The sequence below is a fragment of the Dipodomys ordii genome, unplaced genomic scaffold (assembly GCF_000151885.1).
Source record: "Dipodomys ordii isolate 6190 unplaced genomic scaffold, Dord_2.0 Scaffold13, whole genome shotgun sequence".
In the NCBI taxonomy this organism is placed as follows: domain Eukaryota; kingdom Metazoa; phylum Chordata; class Mammalia; order Rodentia; family Heteromyidae; genus Dipodomys; species Dipodomys ordii.
The window spans coordinates 15,816,478-15,836,226 of NW_012267229.1; the positions used below are offsets into that span (position 1 = coordinate 15,816,478).

At 42.3% G+C, this 19,749-nt stretch overlaps 1 protein-coding gene across 1 annotated transcript in view; it reads right to left on the reverse strand.

Annotated features, from left to right (window-relative positions):
• Positions 1-8,412: 8,412 nt before the first annotated feature.
• Edem2 (ER degradation enhancer, mannosidase alpha-like 2) overlaps positions 8,413-19,749 on the reverse strand; it is a 28,084-nt gene continuing 16,747 nt past the window's right edge. Inside the window, exons 6-10 of the mRNA XM_013010693.1 lie at positions 17,618-17,759; positions 15,313-15,437; positions 13,747-13,891; positions 11,179-11,300; positions 8,413-8,989 (exon numbers count right to left, since the gene is read on the reverse strand). Of these exons, the coding sequence (XP_012866147.1) occupies positions 8,489-8,989; positions 11,179-11,300; positions 13,747-13,891; positions 15,313-15,437; positions 17,618-17,759 (1,035 nt within the window). The 3' untranslated portion in view covers positions 8,413-8,488. The remainder of the gene's footprint in view (positions 8,990-11,178; positions 11,301-13,746; positions 13,892-15,312; positions 15,438-17,617; positions 17,760-19,749) is intronic.

The window sequence follows — 19,749 nt, forward strand, 5'->3', positions numbered from 1 at the left end:
TCAGCCTGGACAACACAGTGAGCTATTACCAATGCCTGGCTTGGCTTTGTCTGTCTAAGGAATTACACTATTAGAGTTGTCCCTAGAGTTGACTATATTTTGTTAATTCATTTGTGATCACTTGCATACCACTTACCACTCAACATGTTTACTTACACAATTATTTTTTATTTTTTTAAAATTGTTCTTTTTTTAATTTTTATTTATTTTTTATTGTGAAAATACTGTACAGAGGGGTTACAATTACATGGGCAAGATAATGAGTACATTTCTTATCAAGCAAGCATTGTAGCCTCCTCCTTTGTTTCCCCTTCCCATCCCTTCCCATCCTCCCTCCGTCCCCCTACTTACACAGTTATGGGCTTAAATTCTAGATACCACAAATGAGGGAAACCATACAACCTTTGTCGATCTGGGACCATTACAACCTTTGTCGATCTGGGTATGATTTACTTCACTTAATATAATTTTTCCAAGTCTTTCCATTTCCTTACATATAGTATAATACCATTCTAACAGATGAGTACATTTCTAACAGATGAGTACAGATGCCACATTTTCTTGATCTATTTGTCCACTGAGAGGCATCTGGGCTGATTCCATATCTTGATTGTGGTGAATAGTGCTACAATAAACATGGTTGTGTTGGTGGCTTTACAGTAACCTGGTTTGTGATCTGTTGGATAAATGCCCCGGAGTTGAATTGCTGGGTCATAGGATAGCTCTATGTTTAAGTTTTTGAAGAAACTCCATACTGCTTTTCCAGAGTGGTTAACAAGCTTACATTCCTACCAACAGTGTATTAGTGTTTCCTTTTCACCTCATCCTCACCAATATCCATTGTTGTTTGTTTTCTGGATGATAGCCACTCTGACTTCAGTGAGGTGGAATCTCAGGTTGTTTTGATTTGCATTTCCTTTATGGCCAGAGATGTTGAGCTATTACTTCTTCTGAGAAGTCTCTCTTGAAGTCATTAACCCATTTATTAATTGGGTTAACTAGTTCTTTGAAGGTTTAACTAGTTGAGGTCTATGTATATCCGGGATATTAGACCCTTGTCTGATGTATAGCTGGTAAAAATCTCCCATTTTGTAGGATTTCTTTTTACCTTGTTGGCTATGTCCTTTGCTATGCAGAAACTTTTTTTTTTTTTTTTTTGGGTCCGGTCGTGGGGTCTGAACTCTGGGCCTGGGCGCTGTCCCTCAGCTCTTCAGCTCAAGGCTAGCGCTCTACCACTTGAGCCACAGCGCCACTTCTGCGGCTTTTTTTCTTTTTTGCTTATGTGGTGCTGAGGAATCGAACCCAGGGCCTCAGGCATGTAAGGCAAGCACTCTACCACTGAAACACCTTCCCAGCCCCTGAGATTTCTTTTTCTTACAGCTTAAAAAAAAACTTTCTAAGTAAAAATACCAAAGCACAACTTTTCAAAGGAAGACTTGATCAATGGGATTTCATCAAGCTTAAAAGTTTCTGCATAGGGGCTGGGAAGGTGGCTCAGTGGTAGAGTGCTTGCCTTGCATGCCTGAGGCCCTGGGTTCGATTCCTCAGCACCACATAAGCAAAAAAGAAAAAAAGCCGGAAGTGGTGCTGTGGCTCAAGTGGTAGAGCGCTAGCTTGAGCTGAAGAGCTGAGGGACAGTGCCCAGGCCCAGAGTTCAGGCCCCACGACCGGACCCCCCCCCAAAAAGAAAGAAAAAGAAATCTCCGACTGAGGAAGTGGAGGCATAGCTCGAGTGGTAGAGCACCAGCTTTGAGCGAAAAGGCTAAGCAAGAGTGAAAACTTGCTTGCCTAAGTCCAAGCCACAGCAACAGAAACAAACAAAAGAAATCTGATTACTATGCTGTAATCCTGCTAGAATCAATCATGTTAGAACAGACCTCAAAAAGAAATAGATTCTAACCAAAAGTCACATTAGAAATTTAAAAAGGGAACATCATTTCAGATTTTTGAGAATTAAGAAGATAATAGGCAGATAGGATGAACATTTTTATACTTACACATTTAAAGATTTAGGCGAACAAATTTTTAGAAACAAAAACAAGAACAAGGGCTGGGAAGGTGGCTCAGTGGTAGAGCGCTTGCCTTGCATGCCTGAGGCCCTGGGTTCGATTCCCCAGCACTACATAAGCAAAAAAAAAAGAAAAAAAGCCGGAAGTGGCGCTGTGGCTCAAGTGGTAGAGCGCTAGCCTTGAGCTGAAGAGGGACAGCGCCCAGGCCCAGAGTTCAGGCCCCACAACCGGACCCCCCCCAAAAAAAAAACAAGAACAAACAACAGATTTTGTATGGAATGTCTGATTCATAAGTTCTGGGCTTTGCCTGAAAATTGGCATCTCTAATAAATTTCCAAGTGTTGCTGGTGCAGCTGATATCTGTAGTCCTAGTGTTAATAGAACACCAGGGTCAGTAGGACATGTATGGACTCACAACCTTTCTTGAACCAAAAAATGTAACATGTTCCTAAAGGTTAAACAATTCATAGCAGGCAAACACTGTTCCCAATAAAGTCATATTGTTCCATTTAAAAAAAACCAAAACACTCCAGGCTTTGATAGCTCATGCCTGTAATGCTAATCAAGAGGCGGACATCTGAGGATCACAGTTTAAAGCCAGCCTGAGCAGAAAAGTCTATGAGAGTCTTAGTTCCAATTAACCAGAAAAAAGCCAGAGGTAGCGGTGTGACTCAAGTGGTAAAGCACCAGCCTTGAGTAAAGAAATGAGACAGAGTGCAAGGCTCTGAGTTTAAGCTCTAGTACCAGCAAACACACACACACACACACACATACAGTGCAAGGCTCTGAGTTTAAGCTCTAGTACCAGCAAACACACACACACACACACACACACAAAACCAATCAAACTAAAACTACTTGCTTAAATGGATTTAAGAAACAATAGAAATCTGGAATCATCTTGTAACTTTAAGCATGTGTCATTGATGCATGGTGGTAATTTTGTCCTTGTGCAAATATCACAGAGTATACCCACACACAGGTCATCCAGTGTGGCCTCTTGATGCAACCAGAAGACACAGTAAACATGAAATACATGAGGCTGTCTCAGCATAACACAGCATAGTGTCTTCTCTAAGTAGGAGTACCAGCTAAAATACTGATTATGGTATGGTAAACACATAAACTAGCGACATGGTTATTTATAACGATTATGACATATTACGTGGTACGTATAATTGCATGTGCTACACTTTTAGCTGGTAGCACTAGGTTTGTTTACACCAGCACCACCACAAACATATGAGGAATGTGTGACCCATTACAGCACCTCCCCATGCCACCTAGACAAGGGGATTTTTCAGTTCCACTATAACTTTATGGGACCACCATTATATATGTGGTCTGTTATTGGTCCTCACTATTAAATAAACTTTGTGTATAAACCTTTCCCACAAAGAAACTCCTGGGTACATCTGTAATCCTAGTTACTTGGCGTGGAGGGGAACAGAGATTAGAATGTTCACACTTTTAGGCTGGGTGGGTTAGGGAACATCTGTCATACAGTGGGAAGTGTAAATAGAAGGATTGTGGTCCTGGCCTCCAGAGAGACCCTATCACAAACCTAGGATCATAAAAATTCAATTGGCTTTATACAAGGGTTTATTAATGAACTCAATTTTATTCCATTAATTAAATGCTGGGGGTGTGGCTCAAGTGGTGAATGCCTGCCTAGTAGGCTACAAGGCCCTGAGTTCAAATCCTAATATTCCCCAAAGAAAAAACAATTATTCCATTAGCTTATATGTTCATCCTTATATTAGTGCCACACAGTCTTGATTACAGTATCTTGTAGTAAGTGTGAGTCCTCCAATTCTGTTCTTTTTTCATGATTGCCTTAGCTCTTTAGGGTCCCTTGAATTTCCATCCATCTGAATTTTAGAATCAATCTGTCAAGAGCCAGGTGCCAATGGCTCACATCTGTAATTCTAGCTACTCAGGAGGCAAAGATCTGATGATCTGTGTTTGAAGCCAGCCTAGGTAGAAAAGTCCTTGAGATTCTTACCTCCAATTAACTACCAAAAAGCCAGAAGTGGATTTGTGGCTCAAGTGGTAGAATGCCAGCCTGGAGTAAAAAAGCTAAGGGAGAGTGCCCTGGCTTTCAGCTTAATCCTCAGTACACACACACACACACACACACACACACACACATACACACACACACACACATGACTTTACGCCAATATATTGATAGAAAAGTACGATTTTGTACTTTGGTAAAGAGGAGTTTAGGGATGCCAAAGCAGCCCTTGCTGGCACTGAATGATACTGGTCTGGTGGAAGAAGCACTTGACAGTGCTGCCTCATCATCCTCGCCACCATTGTGAACATCTGTGCTTCCCACAAAACTATCATCAAGTTTCTTGGCCCTCGTCTGGATAGTGTTGGTATCCAGCGAGATCTTCTTCTTCGGGCAGTCATTTATCCACAGGCCAACGCAGACTCCATCCTCACAACGGCCTTATGTGGGAAGTGACACCCACTGCAGTCTTGTTAAACGTCATCATTGCCATAGACCTAAATATTCTTCTTGTCTTTATGTAGCGAACAGTAGATTCATCGATCCTACAAAGGTGGCCTACAGCTGCAGAGCTTTTGCCTTCCTTTAACACCTTTTCTGGGAGGGTAAGCATCTTCCTCTGGTGCTAGGGCTCATTGCCAGAAGCCTTAGAAGGTGCAGAACATTTGGGTGGGATCGTAAGGCTTAAAATAAATTCAGACTTTTACAAAAATTTCACAAAAACACAACACTGAAGAACAACATTATGCACAGCTACCAGACATCCAAATGGACAAGGAGAAATGCTGAATGTGTGGGCACAGTGCAAGAGCACACAGACCAGTGCTATAGGGTCACTGAGCCAATCAGCGCCCATGATACAGAAGATAGTGCCTTCCATCCCATTAGCCAATACTGTGTCCTGGAAGTGGCGCTGTGGCTCAAGTGGTAGAGTGCTAGCCTTGAGCTGAAGAGCCGAGGGACAGTGCCCAGGCCCAGAGTTCAAGCCCCGTGACCACCAAGAAAAAAACCAACAACGTAGAACCAACACTGTGTCCTATACAATCTCACATTGGCAAATTTGTGTAAGTAGTAATGGTGTACTGCATTTCCATGGTGTATAGTACAGTATTCATCTGCTGATGAAATACATATTATACTTTATTTCTATTTGTATGTTTGAATTAACATTTTTGTATTTTATGTTGTTTTAAATTTTTAGGCAAAAATAATTAAAATCACAATTAATACATATATACCACAAAATACCACAATATAGCAAGTATTCCACGATACAGAATTAGCTTAAAACAACAACAACCCGCGATACAATGAAACCACAATAAGTGAACTGAGATTTAGTGAGTGATGACTGATGAATGCGTTTAAATCTAAAGGTCTGTAAATCATTAAAACAAATAAATGGGTCAGGTGTGGTAGTATACTACTGTAATCCCAGCACCAGGAGGCTAAGGCAGGAGGCTGGAGAGATCATCTCCCAAACCCCTAATCTTGCCTCCCTTCCTCCCTGCTCAAACAAACAAACAAAAAACACAAGAAAAAAAAAACCACCACCACCAACAGAAAGAAACGAGCTGGGGACTAAGGTGTGACTCTAATGGTTAAAAACTCTTACCTAGGGCTGGGAAGGTGGCTCAGTGGTAGAGCACTTGCCTTGCATGCCAGAGGCCCTGGGTTCAATTCCTCAGCACCACATAAGCAGGAAAAAAAAAAAGCTGGAAGTGGCGCTGTGGCTCAAGTGGTAGAGTGCTAGCCTTGAGCTGAAGAGCTGAGGGACAGCGCCAGGCTCAGAGTTCAGGCCCCACGACCAGACCTAAAAAAAAAAAAAAAAAAACTCTTGCCTAGCAAGTACAAGGCCCAAACCCAAGTATACACACCATGCCCCTCGCCCTCACCCCTTTAATGTCACTTTTGGAAGATGCTAAGGAATCTACTCGCTATTTTTGGAAGCTGGGATACAGAGACAAAGAATCAGGTATTCACCCTGGCTTTCCTGAATTCTATTGCAAGATACTCACATAGCTGACAGTCTAGTCAAATTAGAGCATCACTCCTTTGGAACCCTATTGAAATAATAGATATGGCAATGATCAACACATGGCTATGGGTAATAGAGACATCAGTAGACACATACCTTATGACTGATGTACCTAACACTATTTATGAACATTTTTTTCGTTGTTTTTGTCGTTCATGAGGCTTGAACTCAGGGCCTGAGCACTGTCCCTGAGCTCTTTTGCTCAAGGCTAAGGCTCTAATAACTTGGAGCCACAGTGCCACTTCCAGTTTTCTGGTGGTTAACTGGAGATAGGAGTCTCATAGACTTTTCTGCCCAAGCTACCTTCATACCATGGTCCTCGGATCTCAGCCTCCTGAGTAGCTAGGATTACAGGTGTGAGCCAACAGCACCCAGATTAACCTAACAATTCCTAAAAAATAAAAACAAAATTTCAAATCTGATTACTCTAGATCTTCATATCAATTTGCAATAGAAATACAGTGTCACATGCTATACACAGGAATACAATTAGCCAAATCTATATGGCTCAGTTTCTTCAAAATATTGCAGTGAACATAGGAGATAGGGAGGGAAGAAGGGACAAAGAGTACAGCTGAGATCAGTAGGTACTGCAGCACACTAATTCCTGTGTCTTACTTGAATCCTGATTCAAACAACAACACAGACTTATAAATTAACAAAAAGGAATGTTGAACATTAACTGTATATTGATTTTTGTCGGTGTGCTTTGAGGATACATTCTGAAGTTTTTTGTTTTTGAGACAAAATATCTCATTATACAGCCCAAACTGGACTTAAATTCAAAATTCTCCCGCTTTAGTTTCTCAGTGCTGGGTTTACAGATGAACATTACCCCTGGAAATACTGTCATGGAGGAAATAACATGATGTTTGGGATTCTATTCTCTAGTAATTATAAATGAAATAAAATAGGATAGTGAGTCTATCTTTGAAGCTGATTTTTTGTGCGTGCGCGCGTGTGTGTGTGTTGATCCTGGGGCTTCAATTCAGAGCCTGGGTGCTATCCCTTAGCTTTTTTTGCTCAAGGTTGGCACTCTACCACTTGAGCCACAGGTCCACTTTTGGCTTTTAGTGGTTAACAGAAGATGTGTCTCATGGACTTTCCTGTCTTGACTGGCTTCAAAGCTCAATCCTGATCTCAGCCTCCTGAGAAGCTAGGATTATAGATATGAGCCATCAGTGCCTAGCAAATCTGGGTCTTTAGAAGATAGGTGATAAATTGATAAGTACATGAAGGATTACTATCCTGTTCCATTTTTATTTAAAATTCTACATAACTAAGTTTACGGGAAAAAAAAAAACACCTCCCCTCCTCCAGGCCTTCTCAGACAACTCTAACTAAAAGGTTTATCTACTCATTGCTAAGAGAACATCCTATTTTTTCATGCACCTTCTGCTAGTGTAATTTGATATACAAACCAGTTTACTTCTCTCTGCTAGAATTTAGTTTCTGCAAGAATAAAAACTTGTTCACCACTGTCCCTTGGGGGTTATGGCTGTAGAATCTACTGCCTGGACTGACAGATGGGTGAAGGGGACAGTTATAGGGCAAAAGCACAGGTTGGGGGCGGGGATGGGAAGGGATGGGAAAGGGAAACAAAGGAGGAGGCAACAATGCTTGATAAGAAATGTACTCATTACCTTGCTCATGTAATTGTAACCTTCTGTACGGTATTTTCACAATTTAAAAAAATTGAAAAAAATAAAAAAGCAAATCTGAGTATTATGAATATTATCAGGAATAAACGATATGAAATGCAAAAAAAAAAAAAGCACAGGTTGGAGCAAGAACAAAGACACACTTTGGGTAATCACATCCTCCCCAGACATATCAGAAAAGGGAGAGTTAGCTATCAGCTAACTTGGGGTTTAACTTTTCTCTAACTACTATTAGTCATGAACCTTTTCATTTTGTTTCAATCTATGTTTGTTGTGTGTTTGTGTTTGTGTGCCAGTACTGGGGTTTGAACTCAGCTTCATACTCTTGGCTTTTTAGCTCAAAGCTGGTACTCTAGGACTTGAGTCACACCTTCCCTTCCTGCTTTTTTCCTCAAATGTTGCAAGGGAACTCAGTCATGAGAAACAGAGAGCTACCACTTAAGAGGTGGAATTGGGAGTCTTTACTGGAGAGCCAGTGGACTGCTAGTGGAGTCTTGTCTCAAAGACCACCAGCCTAGCTGGTTAGAGATAAGAGTCTCATGGAGTTTTCTGCTCAGGCTGGCTTCAAACTGTGATCCTCAGATCTCAGCCTCTTGAGCAGCCAGGATTACAGGTGTGAGCTACCAGCACTCAGCACCACGAACGCTTTCTTTGAATTGAATCTCATGAAAATAGTCCAATATATGAAATGTGATAGCCAAAAGCACATTTATTACTATAGTTTAGTCTCAAAAAAGTAAAAAAAAAAATCATCCAGTGGTTATGAAGAATCTAGGAAAACTTGTCCCAGCAATGCCAGTTTAGAGGTAAAGGGCTGGCTGGGGCAGCTGAGAAGTGGGATTTTCTCCTTGGCAGGTTGCTTCTCACTTGTCTCGCCATGAGCTTCCGGTGAGGAGAGTGTGCCTGACCCTGCTGGAGGTTCCCAGGACCCTGAACTCTTGGTCTTTTTCTGAAATCTTGACCTTTTTCGATTGAGAGAATAGAATTCTCTCATCAAGTCTTCCACTTCCCACTGCTCCTCCTTCAGCCTGCGGCAACAGTGCAAGGCGGCAGGGTCGATGGGGTGAGCTTCGGTGTTGAAGATATAGCCCCCGGCCCCCAGGATGCATTCCCCATAGGGGGTCATCACTGCATCAAAGGTGGAGCCATTGTTGTGGATGAAGTTGGTTGGGTCAAATAGCAGGTAGAGGTATTTCACAGTCTCAGCCAAGAAGAAGGACTCCATGCGGTTGTCAAGCTTATGGTCTCGGAGGTCTTTGATCTGCCACAAGGGAGAAGGAAGCAAGTTAGAAGAACAGCACAGTTTGGTAGTGAGACCCCACCCCCTTCATGAGCTGCTTTGCCACTAGGCAGCCAAGGCCCTTGCGGGGAGAATAACTCTTCCAAGATACCACCATCTCTTCCCTGGATTTTCCATGTTTACCCTACATTATACTTAGACCATGAGTCTTAACCTGTCACTCTTCTTTTCATAACCATCTTCTGACACCACTTCATAGGCTAAAAATTAAGTCTTTACCATGGCTACCAGGTCCTTCATGATCTGGGCTCTGCCTCTGCTTGCAGCTCTGGCCACATGGCCTTTCTGTTCCTGAGCTAGCAGTTCACTCCCACCTCAGGATCTTTGCATCCTGTTCTTTCAGCCAGAGCACTCTGTATGCAGGAATGCTCTCTCATCTCTTGTACATCTCCATTCAAATTCTACCTCCCAGAAGGGTCCTCTCTGACCTCCCTACATCCCAGGACGATCTCCAAACTCTTGTATCCTGCCTTTTTGTGACTATGAACATAGAGCTAATCGTTCCCTTTAACAACAAAATGATATTCCATCATCAAAATATATCACGATTTGCTGAGCTAATCCTCCTTAGTTGGGTCTCAAAGTAGCCACCAAGTTCTTGTTTATGAACCAAAAGTCTAATTTAGATTGTTTCAACAGAGTTGACAGGCATAGAATAAGAAAACTTGCTACATTTACTTTAGGTTCTAAGTCTCAATGATATCTACTGGTAAACCTCCAGCTGGGTGCTGGTGGCTTACATTTACAGTTCTAGTTACTTAGGTAGCTGAGACCTAGAGAGTTACGGTTTAAAGCCGGCTTTGACAGAAAAATCCTGCTCAGGCAGGAAAGTCCGTGAGACTCTTATCTCCAATAAAACCACTAGAAAACCCGAAGTGGTGCTGTGGCTCAAGCGGTAGAGCACTCGCCTTGAACTGAAGAGAGAAGGGACAGCGCCCAAGCCCAGAGTTCAAGTCCCATGACCAACCAAAAAAAAAAAAAGACCTTATTCAACCAATAGCTGAGCACCATAGCACATACCTATCATCTTAGCTACCTACATGAAAGGCTTAGATCAGGAAGATCATAGTTTCAAGACAACCTGGACAGAAAAGCCATGGACTCCATGTCAATGGAAGAAGCTAGGCATGGTGCTTCATATCATCTCAACTATGGTGAGAAAAGAAAAACAGGAGGAAGATCACACTCCAGGTACATGCCTGGACAGAATGTGAGACCCTACATTAAAAATAATCAGTGCCAAAAAGATCTGGAGGCATGGTTTAGCAGTCTAGCACCTGTCTAGCAAGCACAAGGCTCTGAGTTCTAATCCCATAGCACCAAAAGAAAAAAAAAGAGACTTAAAAATGGACTAGAATGCACTAAGACTTTTCTTTGCCTTGTTTGATAAAGACAGGACAGTTTTTCTACCAAATACTTGGAAGACCTCCAAAAAGCTTCATTGTCATGGAGTCTAGCATTCCTAAGGTGGTTCCAATGTCAGAGCACTTTGGTCTTTCCCAGGATATAACACATTAAGAGCCAAAACACAACACTGTTTTATTTCCTTCCTACACATATAGGTCTTTGCTTTCAAAACATGGATCTGTATTTTCCTTATAAAATATAATCACATTATAAATGTTTTCAAAAGAAGAATTTTTTTTTTTGGGTCCGGTCGTGGGGCCTGAACTCTGGGCCTGGGCGCTGTCCCTCAGCTCTTCAGCTCAAGGCTAGCGCTCTACCACTTGAGCCACAGCGCCACTTCCGGCTTTTTTCTTTTTGCTTATGTGGTGCTGAGGAATCGAACCCAGGGCCTCAGGCATGCAAGGCAAGCACTCTACCACTGAGCCACCTTCCCAGCCCCCAAACTCCACTTTCTAAGCCCTCTCATAAAACTTTCTACAACACCCACTTTGCAAAACAGCCCATTCTGATATATAAGGATCTCAAAAAAAAAAAAAAAAGCCAATAAGGGAGGTGCCACTGGAAATTAATCTTAGATGTGCACCCTTCAACCAGGCGCTCAGCTTCCCTATTCATTAGTTTACACCCATCTCTAAGGTCTTCTCTAATACTAATGTTCCAGTGCTCTAAAGCCCCACCCTTGAAGAGGTTTCCCAGAAGCAGGGGGAGATTATTCCCCATTCTTGGGCCCCCAAAATACTTACTGTGGCAAATCCGCATTCTACCTTGCTGATTTTCTCAATGGATTCCACAGCATCTCTTCCAAGTTCTAACAGGGTGGGATCTCCCGTGGCTCGGTAGAGGTACATTGCACTCTCAATGAGCTCTGTAAAGGCCAAGCAGACCCTCCTCACCCAGTGATTGAGCAGGCAGTGCCTGGGGCCCTCTCAGATTACCTGAGGGACTCCTTTCCTCTATACCAGGTTCACAGGATCCCAATAAGGAGGAACTAGGGGATTATCTCACCCAATGCTGTTCTCAGAACCAATATGCCCCAGGTCTGATGTACACAGGAGACTAGTTTAAGGCTAACCATGAACTTGCACCTCTGGGGACAGAAAGGCAGCCAGGCTCTAGGACAGAGGTGGCAGAGGCTGCAGTCTGTTTCCCACTGTCTGTTCTATCTTCCTCCTTATTAGTAGTATCTGGTTGCCTAGCCTGACAACTATTCCCAGTAGCTCTGTAGGGAGCTCCATATGCTCAGAATATGAGAAAGAAATGCCCATCTTTATTAAGCTACTATTGTTTCCTGTCATTAACAGCCTAATTTAATCTTAAAAATAGGAGCCTGTCTTTTTTTTTTAATTACAAACTTTTTACTTAGAGGAAACATTAAAACAAAAAACCAGAAGAAAACAAGAAAAACAGAATACAAGAACATGCTTATATTTCATAATCTGATAAAGAATTCACATCTAGAATATGTAAAAAACAGTTACACTTCAATAATAATTAGACAACCAAATTAAAATGATCTTTCAGATAATCTTCCAAAGAAAATATGCATATAGACAATAAATATACTAAAATCATTAACATTATTGATCATAAAGGAAATGCTAATCAAAATCAACATAAATACTTCATATCTATTAGAGTGGGCATTTAGGAGCCTGTCATTTTAAAGCCCTATTTGCAATGAGATGGACAAAAAGGATGAAATTTTCAAGCACCCAGTTTCATTGGGTCACGGTGCACAGAAAATGTGAGAGTCTAGCTCCAGCTGTGCTGCACCACAGATAGTGTGTGATACTCAGAAAGGAGTCTTGTCTTTTTGTTTTTTTGGTTGGTCATGGGGCTTGAACTCTGGCCTTGGGCGCTGTCCCTGAGCTCTACCGCTTGAGTCACAGCGCCACTTCTGGTTTTCTAGTGGTTTATTGGAGATAAGAATCTCACAGACTTTCCTGCCCAGGCTGGCTTCCAACTGAGATCCTCAGATCTCAGCCTCCTGAGTATCTAAGCTTACAGGCGTGACAGGCGCCCGGCTCGAGTCTTGTCTTTTAACACAGATATTAGCTAACAGGAGTAAGTCCAGATGAGAGTATTTATTCTGGGAAATTAAACAAATAAGAAGCACATCTATTACTTTCAAATATCTAAGGAGTGTTATAAAAAAAAAGATTTTACTGTCCACTGAGCATGACCTAAGAGGGCAGAAGCTATAGCTCAATATGCTTTCCTACTTTATAATCCAATTTTTCTCAGAGGAAAGATCTGCTCTCCCATCCCTTTGCCAGCATCTCTCCAATCTTTTCCTTTGCTGCCCTCCTGGGCCTAAATTAGCACCTCTTTCTTCATCTACTACTGCAAACTCTAGCTCTTATTTCATTTACTCATTCATCCATTTTGCAGTGTTGAGTACTGAACCCAGAACTTTTTGTAGGCTAAGCACATTCTTCCACTGAGCTACAGATAGTAGACAAGTACTAGTACTTGTACTAGTACTCTAGACAAGTACTAGTCCAATTGCTCATTTTCTAAAATGCAGTCTGGGGTAGCTCACTGGCAGATGAACACAGACAGAAAAGATAGTGCTCTTTTAGTTTTTTTTTTGGTCAGTCATGGGGCTTGAACTCTGGGCCTGGGCACTGTCCCTCAGCTCTTCAGGTCAAAGCTAGCATTCTAACACTTGAGCCACAGCGACACTTCTGTTTTTGTTTTTTTTTTTTGTCGGTTGTGGGGCTTGAACTCTGGGCCTGGACGCTGTCCCTCAGCTCTTCAGCTCAAGGCAGAACTCTACCACTTGAGCCACAGTGCCACTTCTGGCTTTTTCTGTTTATGGGGTGGTAAGGAATCAAACCCAGAGCCTCATACATGTAATTTTAACTTGATTCTGAGCTACAAAGGGAGAGTGGAATGAAATTAGAAAGTGCCTAAGGTCTATCCTAATGTTTTACTATAGAAGCAGAATGTACCAGAATGTACCTGCCTGCACTGCTGAACAAACAGTTCATCCTAGTGGCAGAGTTCCAAAAGAAGCAACCTGTTTGTTTTGATTTCTCACTCACTTCTGAATTTTAAAGAATAGAGAACTTAAGTTAGCAGATCTGGGTTCCAGTCCCAGTTCCTACACTTTACAAAACTTGTACAAGCCATTTCAACTCACTAAGTCTCAGTTTCCAAACCTGAAAATATGGGAGGATATAATTCCTAGTAGAAAAACCACAAAGAGCCACTAGAGAAGAGGGGGGGAAAATAGCATGCATCTGAGCAGAATTATGGTGTGAGGCAACAAAGCCTGTGGGCTGGCCATAATCAGAGACACTGCTCACCTGGCCGAAGTGGGTAGCCCTCTCGCTTCTCCACTGTGTATCCCTGAGGAATGTTGTAGAATTCTGGAAGCCCTCCAAACTGCTTCCAAACAGTGTAATAGTTGAGAAAGGTCCTCATGGCATTGTCAATGTCCCCAATGAGGCTCTATAGGAGAGAAGCAGTGGTAAGAGAGTATATGCAAGGCCTGAAAATCCACAGCTAAAACCTCACAATTGAACTCAGAAAAAGGCAAATCAGGCTAAGGAGGAAAAAAAAAATCTCGATCAAACCCTGAGACTGCTGTTAACTCACTGAATAGTCCTGAACCAGGGTTAACTTTTCTGGGCTTCATCTGTAATATGTAAAATTCAGCATGTATCTCAAACATTATTGGGAGGTATTAAGATTATATATTAAGTCTCTCAATCTCCCTGGTCAATGTTTGCTACCAGTAGTTTTTTATTTTAGCCAGCTAGTTCAAAATTCTAAGAAAAAAGGTTAACTGTGCTGTGTTAACACCAATCCAGGACATCACACTTGCTAAAAAGATGTTCTAAGCAGGGCGTCAGTGGCTCATGCCTGTAAATCCTAGCTACTCAGAAGGCTGAGATTTGAGGATCGTGGTTCAAAGCCAGCCCGGGCAGGGAAAGTCCCTAAGATGCTTATCTCCAATAAACCACCAGAAAAACTGAAAGTGGTACTGTGGCTCAAGTGGTAGAGTGCTAGCCATAAGCTGAAGAGCTGAGGGACAGTCCCCAGGCCCAGAGTTCAAGCCCCATGACTAAAAAAACAAAGTGTTCTACCATGAAGCCACATCTTCAACTCATATTTTTTTCTTAAAATAAAAAGATAGTTTAAAAACTGCCTAGATTATAAAGTATCTTGGTAAATGAAATATTTTGACATACCTGGTGGGTATATTAGACAAGATCAGGATCTCATCTTATCTGTTATCCTATCAGACTGTGTTGGGGAAAAAAAAATCATGCTGGTGGGAAAAACATGTCCACTGTTAAGGAGGAAATGTGACAGAATGTCCCCTGAAGAAACAGCTGTTGCCAGTTGTGGCTCCTGCCCAGAATAGAAAGACACTGTGTATATAGATGGTACAACATTCTATGGCAAACTGGACACCAAGTTCCTTACACCTTAATGGTCGCCTTGGAAGACTAAATATGACAGAATCATGCATTTATTCACCCTATGTCCTTCTTCCATCTTAAATGTACCCCCTGAAAGTATTCATTCAACTTAAGTAATTTATGTGAAAATACATCAAAATGAACTTGCTTTGCCATTCCATAGAAACATGAAGCCAGAAACCAGTGGCTCACACCTATAAGCCTACAGGGATCTGGGGATTGCAGTTCAAAGCCAGCCTGGGCAGGAAAGGCTGTAAGACTTTCTTAACTAACCTACCAAAAAAGCCAGAAGTGGAGCTGTGGCTCAGTAGTAGAGTCCAGCCTTGAGCAAAAAAGCTCAGGGACCATGTCCAGATGCTGAGTTCAAGCCCCAGGACTGGCACACAAAAGAAACAAAAAAAAAAACTTCCTAGAGAAATGACCACTCTTTTTGATTGTTCTTACCTGAAGACCAGGCCAATAGGCTTCCAAGGACTGGAAGACAGGCATGGACACAGTCCCCTTGTACATCTGCACCCACAGGTACCAGTCATCGAAGCGGGTATAATTCCGAATGGCTTTGTTATACTCTGTATCATGGCAAATGGGATAATAAACATACAACTGATTAAGGAGATAAAAGGCCAGCCTTGACCACAGAAATATGGACTTAACACTTTTGAAACACTTTATTTTGAAATACTAGCCTCAAAGCAGACAAGGATGAAATGACGCAAGTGTGTGTGGGGGTCCTGGTGCTGCCATTTTCCCCACTTAAGCCTCAGTTTTTCTATTTGTTAAGTTGGGAAAGTAATGTTACCCACCTCATGGTAATCTTCAGTTACTTATTCACTTGACAAATAAGCAAGAACCTACTGGCTGCTGAGTGGTCAACAAGACAACGTCTAGCCATAAGGAACTAACATTCCAATGGAAACTTGAACTCATACCTCTTTCCTAGATTAGAAATCCATTAGGGCTGGGACTTTATTTACTACCAAAGCCCAAAACTAGGACACTGTATAATACATACATAATTTTTTTCTTTTTGTCAGTTCTGGGGCTTGGACCTGGGCACTGTCCCTGAGTTTTTCTCATTCAAGGCTACTACTTACAGCCACAGTATCACAACTAGTTTTCTGGTGGTTAATTGGAGATAAGAGTCTCATAAACTTTCCTTCCTTGGCTGGTTTTGAATTATGATCCTTAGATCGCAGCCTCCTGAGTAGCTAGGATAGAGGCACCCCGCTTAAAATAAATAATTGAATAACCAAAATACCAAATATACATTCAAATAAATAAGACAATATCATTTAAGTTAGACTCTGCAGGATGAACAGAATTTGGACAAAAAGAAAAAAAAAAGGACTTGAGGCAAAAAAGGAAAAAAGGGATTCTAGGCAAAGGAAATACCATGTGCAATGGCCAAGTGATAAATCTGGCCATGATGACAAAATGCACATGGATCAAATGGCTCTTAGGCCCTGGGTTCGATTCCTCAGCACCACATAAGCAGAAAGAAAAAAGCCAGAAATGGCGCTGTGGCTCAAGTGGTAGAGCGCTAGCCTTGAGCTGAAGAGCTAAGGGACAGTGCCCAGACCCAGAGTTCAAGCCCCACAACCAGACCACCCCCCCCAAAAAAAAAAGATATAAAGAGCCGGGTGCTGGTGGCTGTATTCCTAGCTATTCAGGAGGCTGAGATCTGAGGATCACAATTTGAAGCCAGCCAAGACAGAAAAGTCTGTGAGACTCTTCTCTCCAATAAATGACTCAGAAACAGCTGGAAATGGCACTGTGACTCAAGTAGTACAATGCTAGCCTAGAGCAAAAGAATCACAGGAAGTCAGGCGCTAGTGTCTCATGCCTATAATTTTAGCTACTCAAGAGGTGAGATCTGAGGATCATGGTTCAAAACCACCCTGGGCAGGATAGTCCATGAGACTCTTGTTCTTTTTTTGGGGGGGGGGGTCTGGTTGTAGGGCCTGGGTGCTGTCGCTCAGCTCTTCAGCTCAAGGCTAGTGCTCTACCACTTGAGCCACAGCACCACTTTCGGCTTTTTTCTTTTTTGCTTATGTGGTGCTGAGGGCCTCATGCATGCAAGGTAAGCGCTCTACCACTGAGCCATCTTCCCAACTCTCCATGAGACTCTTATCTCAATAAATCATCAGAAAATCAGAAGTGGCACTGTGGCTTAAGTGGTAGAGTGCTTGCCTTGAGCTGAAGAGCTGAGGGACAGCACCTAGGCCCTGAGTTCAAGCCCCATGACTGACAAAAAAAAAAGACAAAACAAGAAAACAAGATAAAGAAGCACAGGGACAGTACCTAAGTCCTGAGTTCAAGTCTCAGACCAGCATAAAAACAAAAAAATAAAAAGGCATGAAGAGCCAGGTGCTGCTGGCTCCTGCATGTAATCCTAGCTATTCCAGAGGCTGAGATCTGAGGATTGTAGTTTGAAGCTAACAAGGACAAGAAACTCCATGAGACTTATCTCCAGTTAAACACCAAAAAGCTTGCTCAAGTGGTAGAGTGCTAGCTTTGAGCAAAAAAAGCTCAAAGATAGTACCCATGTAGAGTTTAAGTCCTGTGCTAAGTTTAAGTAAAAAGAAAAAAAAAAGGCACGAAGAGATACAGTAGATATCAAGTGGGCAGTCTACTTTGAAGGTAGACTCAGATATCTGAAATAGATTCGGTAGGCAGAAACTGCAAGTTTACAACCCACAGTTGGACAGGAAAGATTATGGAAAAAACCCTTTTCCCTGCCCTTTTTTACCCAGGAACATAGCCATGAGCTTCTTATCCTGAAGTAGGATGGCTCCTTTCACCAAGTACTCAAAATAGGAGTCAACACCAGCACCGATGCCTGCATCCTGGGCCACCCATTTGCCAGTGAGCACATCAATGTGGTTGCCAACCTAGGAGAGAGAGAGAGAAAAAGAGATTCTCTGAGGAGGGCACAAGGCCAAAGAAGTATCTTTGTCCCGCCCCTCCCTGACTGACCAGTGTGATGTAAGACAGACAGGCCCCTCAGTGCTTCTTGGACCTGTTACAGGACTATACCCAGACTTCCTGCACATCTATACAGTGGAGATGTCTCTCATGCACGTTTCTGAGGACTTAATTTTGTACACGGGGCAAAAATAAAGAAAAGTGATTTGGAGTGCTTATGCACTGTTTAGAGTGAGTGTGAGATAAAAGAAGAGAAGTTGCTATACCCATTATCTGCCTCAGACTTCAGGGATGTTGGCTTGTGATTCTAATGTCTAAAGATTCAAGATACACTTCACGCAGTTCCATACATTAGCTCAGGAAGGTCACCCAGGAAGCTGGTGAGTGGTTGCTTTTAAGGAAAGGAACCAGATAGCTGGGAACAAGGGCCAGAGGGGACTTCACCAATAACTTTTTTTTTTTGGTAGTGCTGGGTTTGAATTCAGGGCTTTATGTTTACTAAGCTGGCAGTCTACCACTGAGCCACACCTCCAGCTTAATTTTTCACTGGTTATTTTAGAATAGGGTCTTGCTTCTCCCTCAGGCATGTGCATGACACACAATCTATCTACTTTATAGATCTACCACATCCAGCTTCCCTCAACAGGAGACTGAAAGGAACTGATTTGGAACATAAGTCCCTAGAGATACCAATAGAGGAGGAAGGGGAAAGTGAGGCAGGGAAGGGAAGGAAGCATTTAAGAGGTGAGTGATCAAGCAGTCAGTCCTAGGGCGCTGTGGGACTCAGTGTAGAGGACACACCTCAGTGATCTCACTAAGGCAGGGAGCAGTGGGACAGAATATTTATCCACAAGCTCCATCAGTATCAGTCACTGGTTGAGAATCGCACATGGGTAGCATTATGTTCCAGGACTTCTAGCTAAAGGTAAGCAAAGCAGGCTCCAGGCCTCAGAGTGGCCCACAGGGACATGGATAGTGGCAGTGGGGAAAAAGGCCAGTGTACACAGAAATAGTAAAGGCCTGGAGGGCATGGCTGGAGAAAAACCTGCCCGTGCTGGGCTAACTAGGGGAGATGGGTAAGTCTGCACAGTGGCATCTTCTTTAGATGGCATTCCTTAGGTGGCTGACTTAGCACCAGATTTTATATAAAATGGTAGAGTACCACTGGGCTCCGGTAGCTCATGCCTGTAATCCTAATCAGGAGGCTGAGATCTGAGGATCATAGTTCAAAGCAAGCCCAAGCAGGAAAGTCCATGAGACTCTTATCTCTAATAAATCACCAGAAAACTGGAAGTAGTGTTGTGGCTTAAGTGGTAGAACACTCGCCTTGAGCTGAAGAACTGAGGGACAGCACCCAGGCCCAGAGTTCAAGCCCCACAACCGATTAAAAAAAAAAAAAAAGGTAGAGTACCAGCCTATTCCTGAATCATTGTCAGTCTTTTGAAGTCACAATGATTCAGTAAAGGAAGCAGTAATACATTAATGTCACTGCTGGAGTAACTGAAGACAGAGAGGTTAAGCTACTTGCCTGAGTCATAGTTTCAATGTGGCAAAGCTTCAGTCTAGTTCTTACTAAATCCGCTGTTATTTCCCGAATACCTTTGGCTCTATTATTGTTAATTTCATTGGACCATTCCTTCAAGGAGCTGACACTAACCTTGGGGATGACCTGATCTAAAATATGCTAACTTGCCATTTATTAACAGGAACTGGAAGAGAAAAGGAAGTTCTAGGGTCAAATAAGCTTGGGGAATGTTAAGCCAAATTAAATAGATCCCTTTATCATTAGATTTTATATTATACTCAAGTTAATTGCAACTCAAAAACACAAAAACAAATCCCTTTGACCAGAAATCCATCTTTTTTTTATTGTGAAAATACTGTACAGAGGGGTTACAATTACATGGGCAAGATAATGAGTACATTTCTTATCAAGCATTGTAGCCTCCTCCTTTG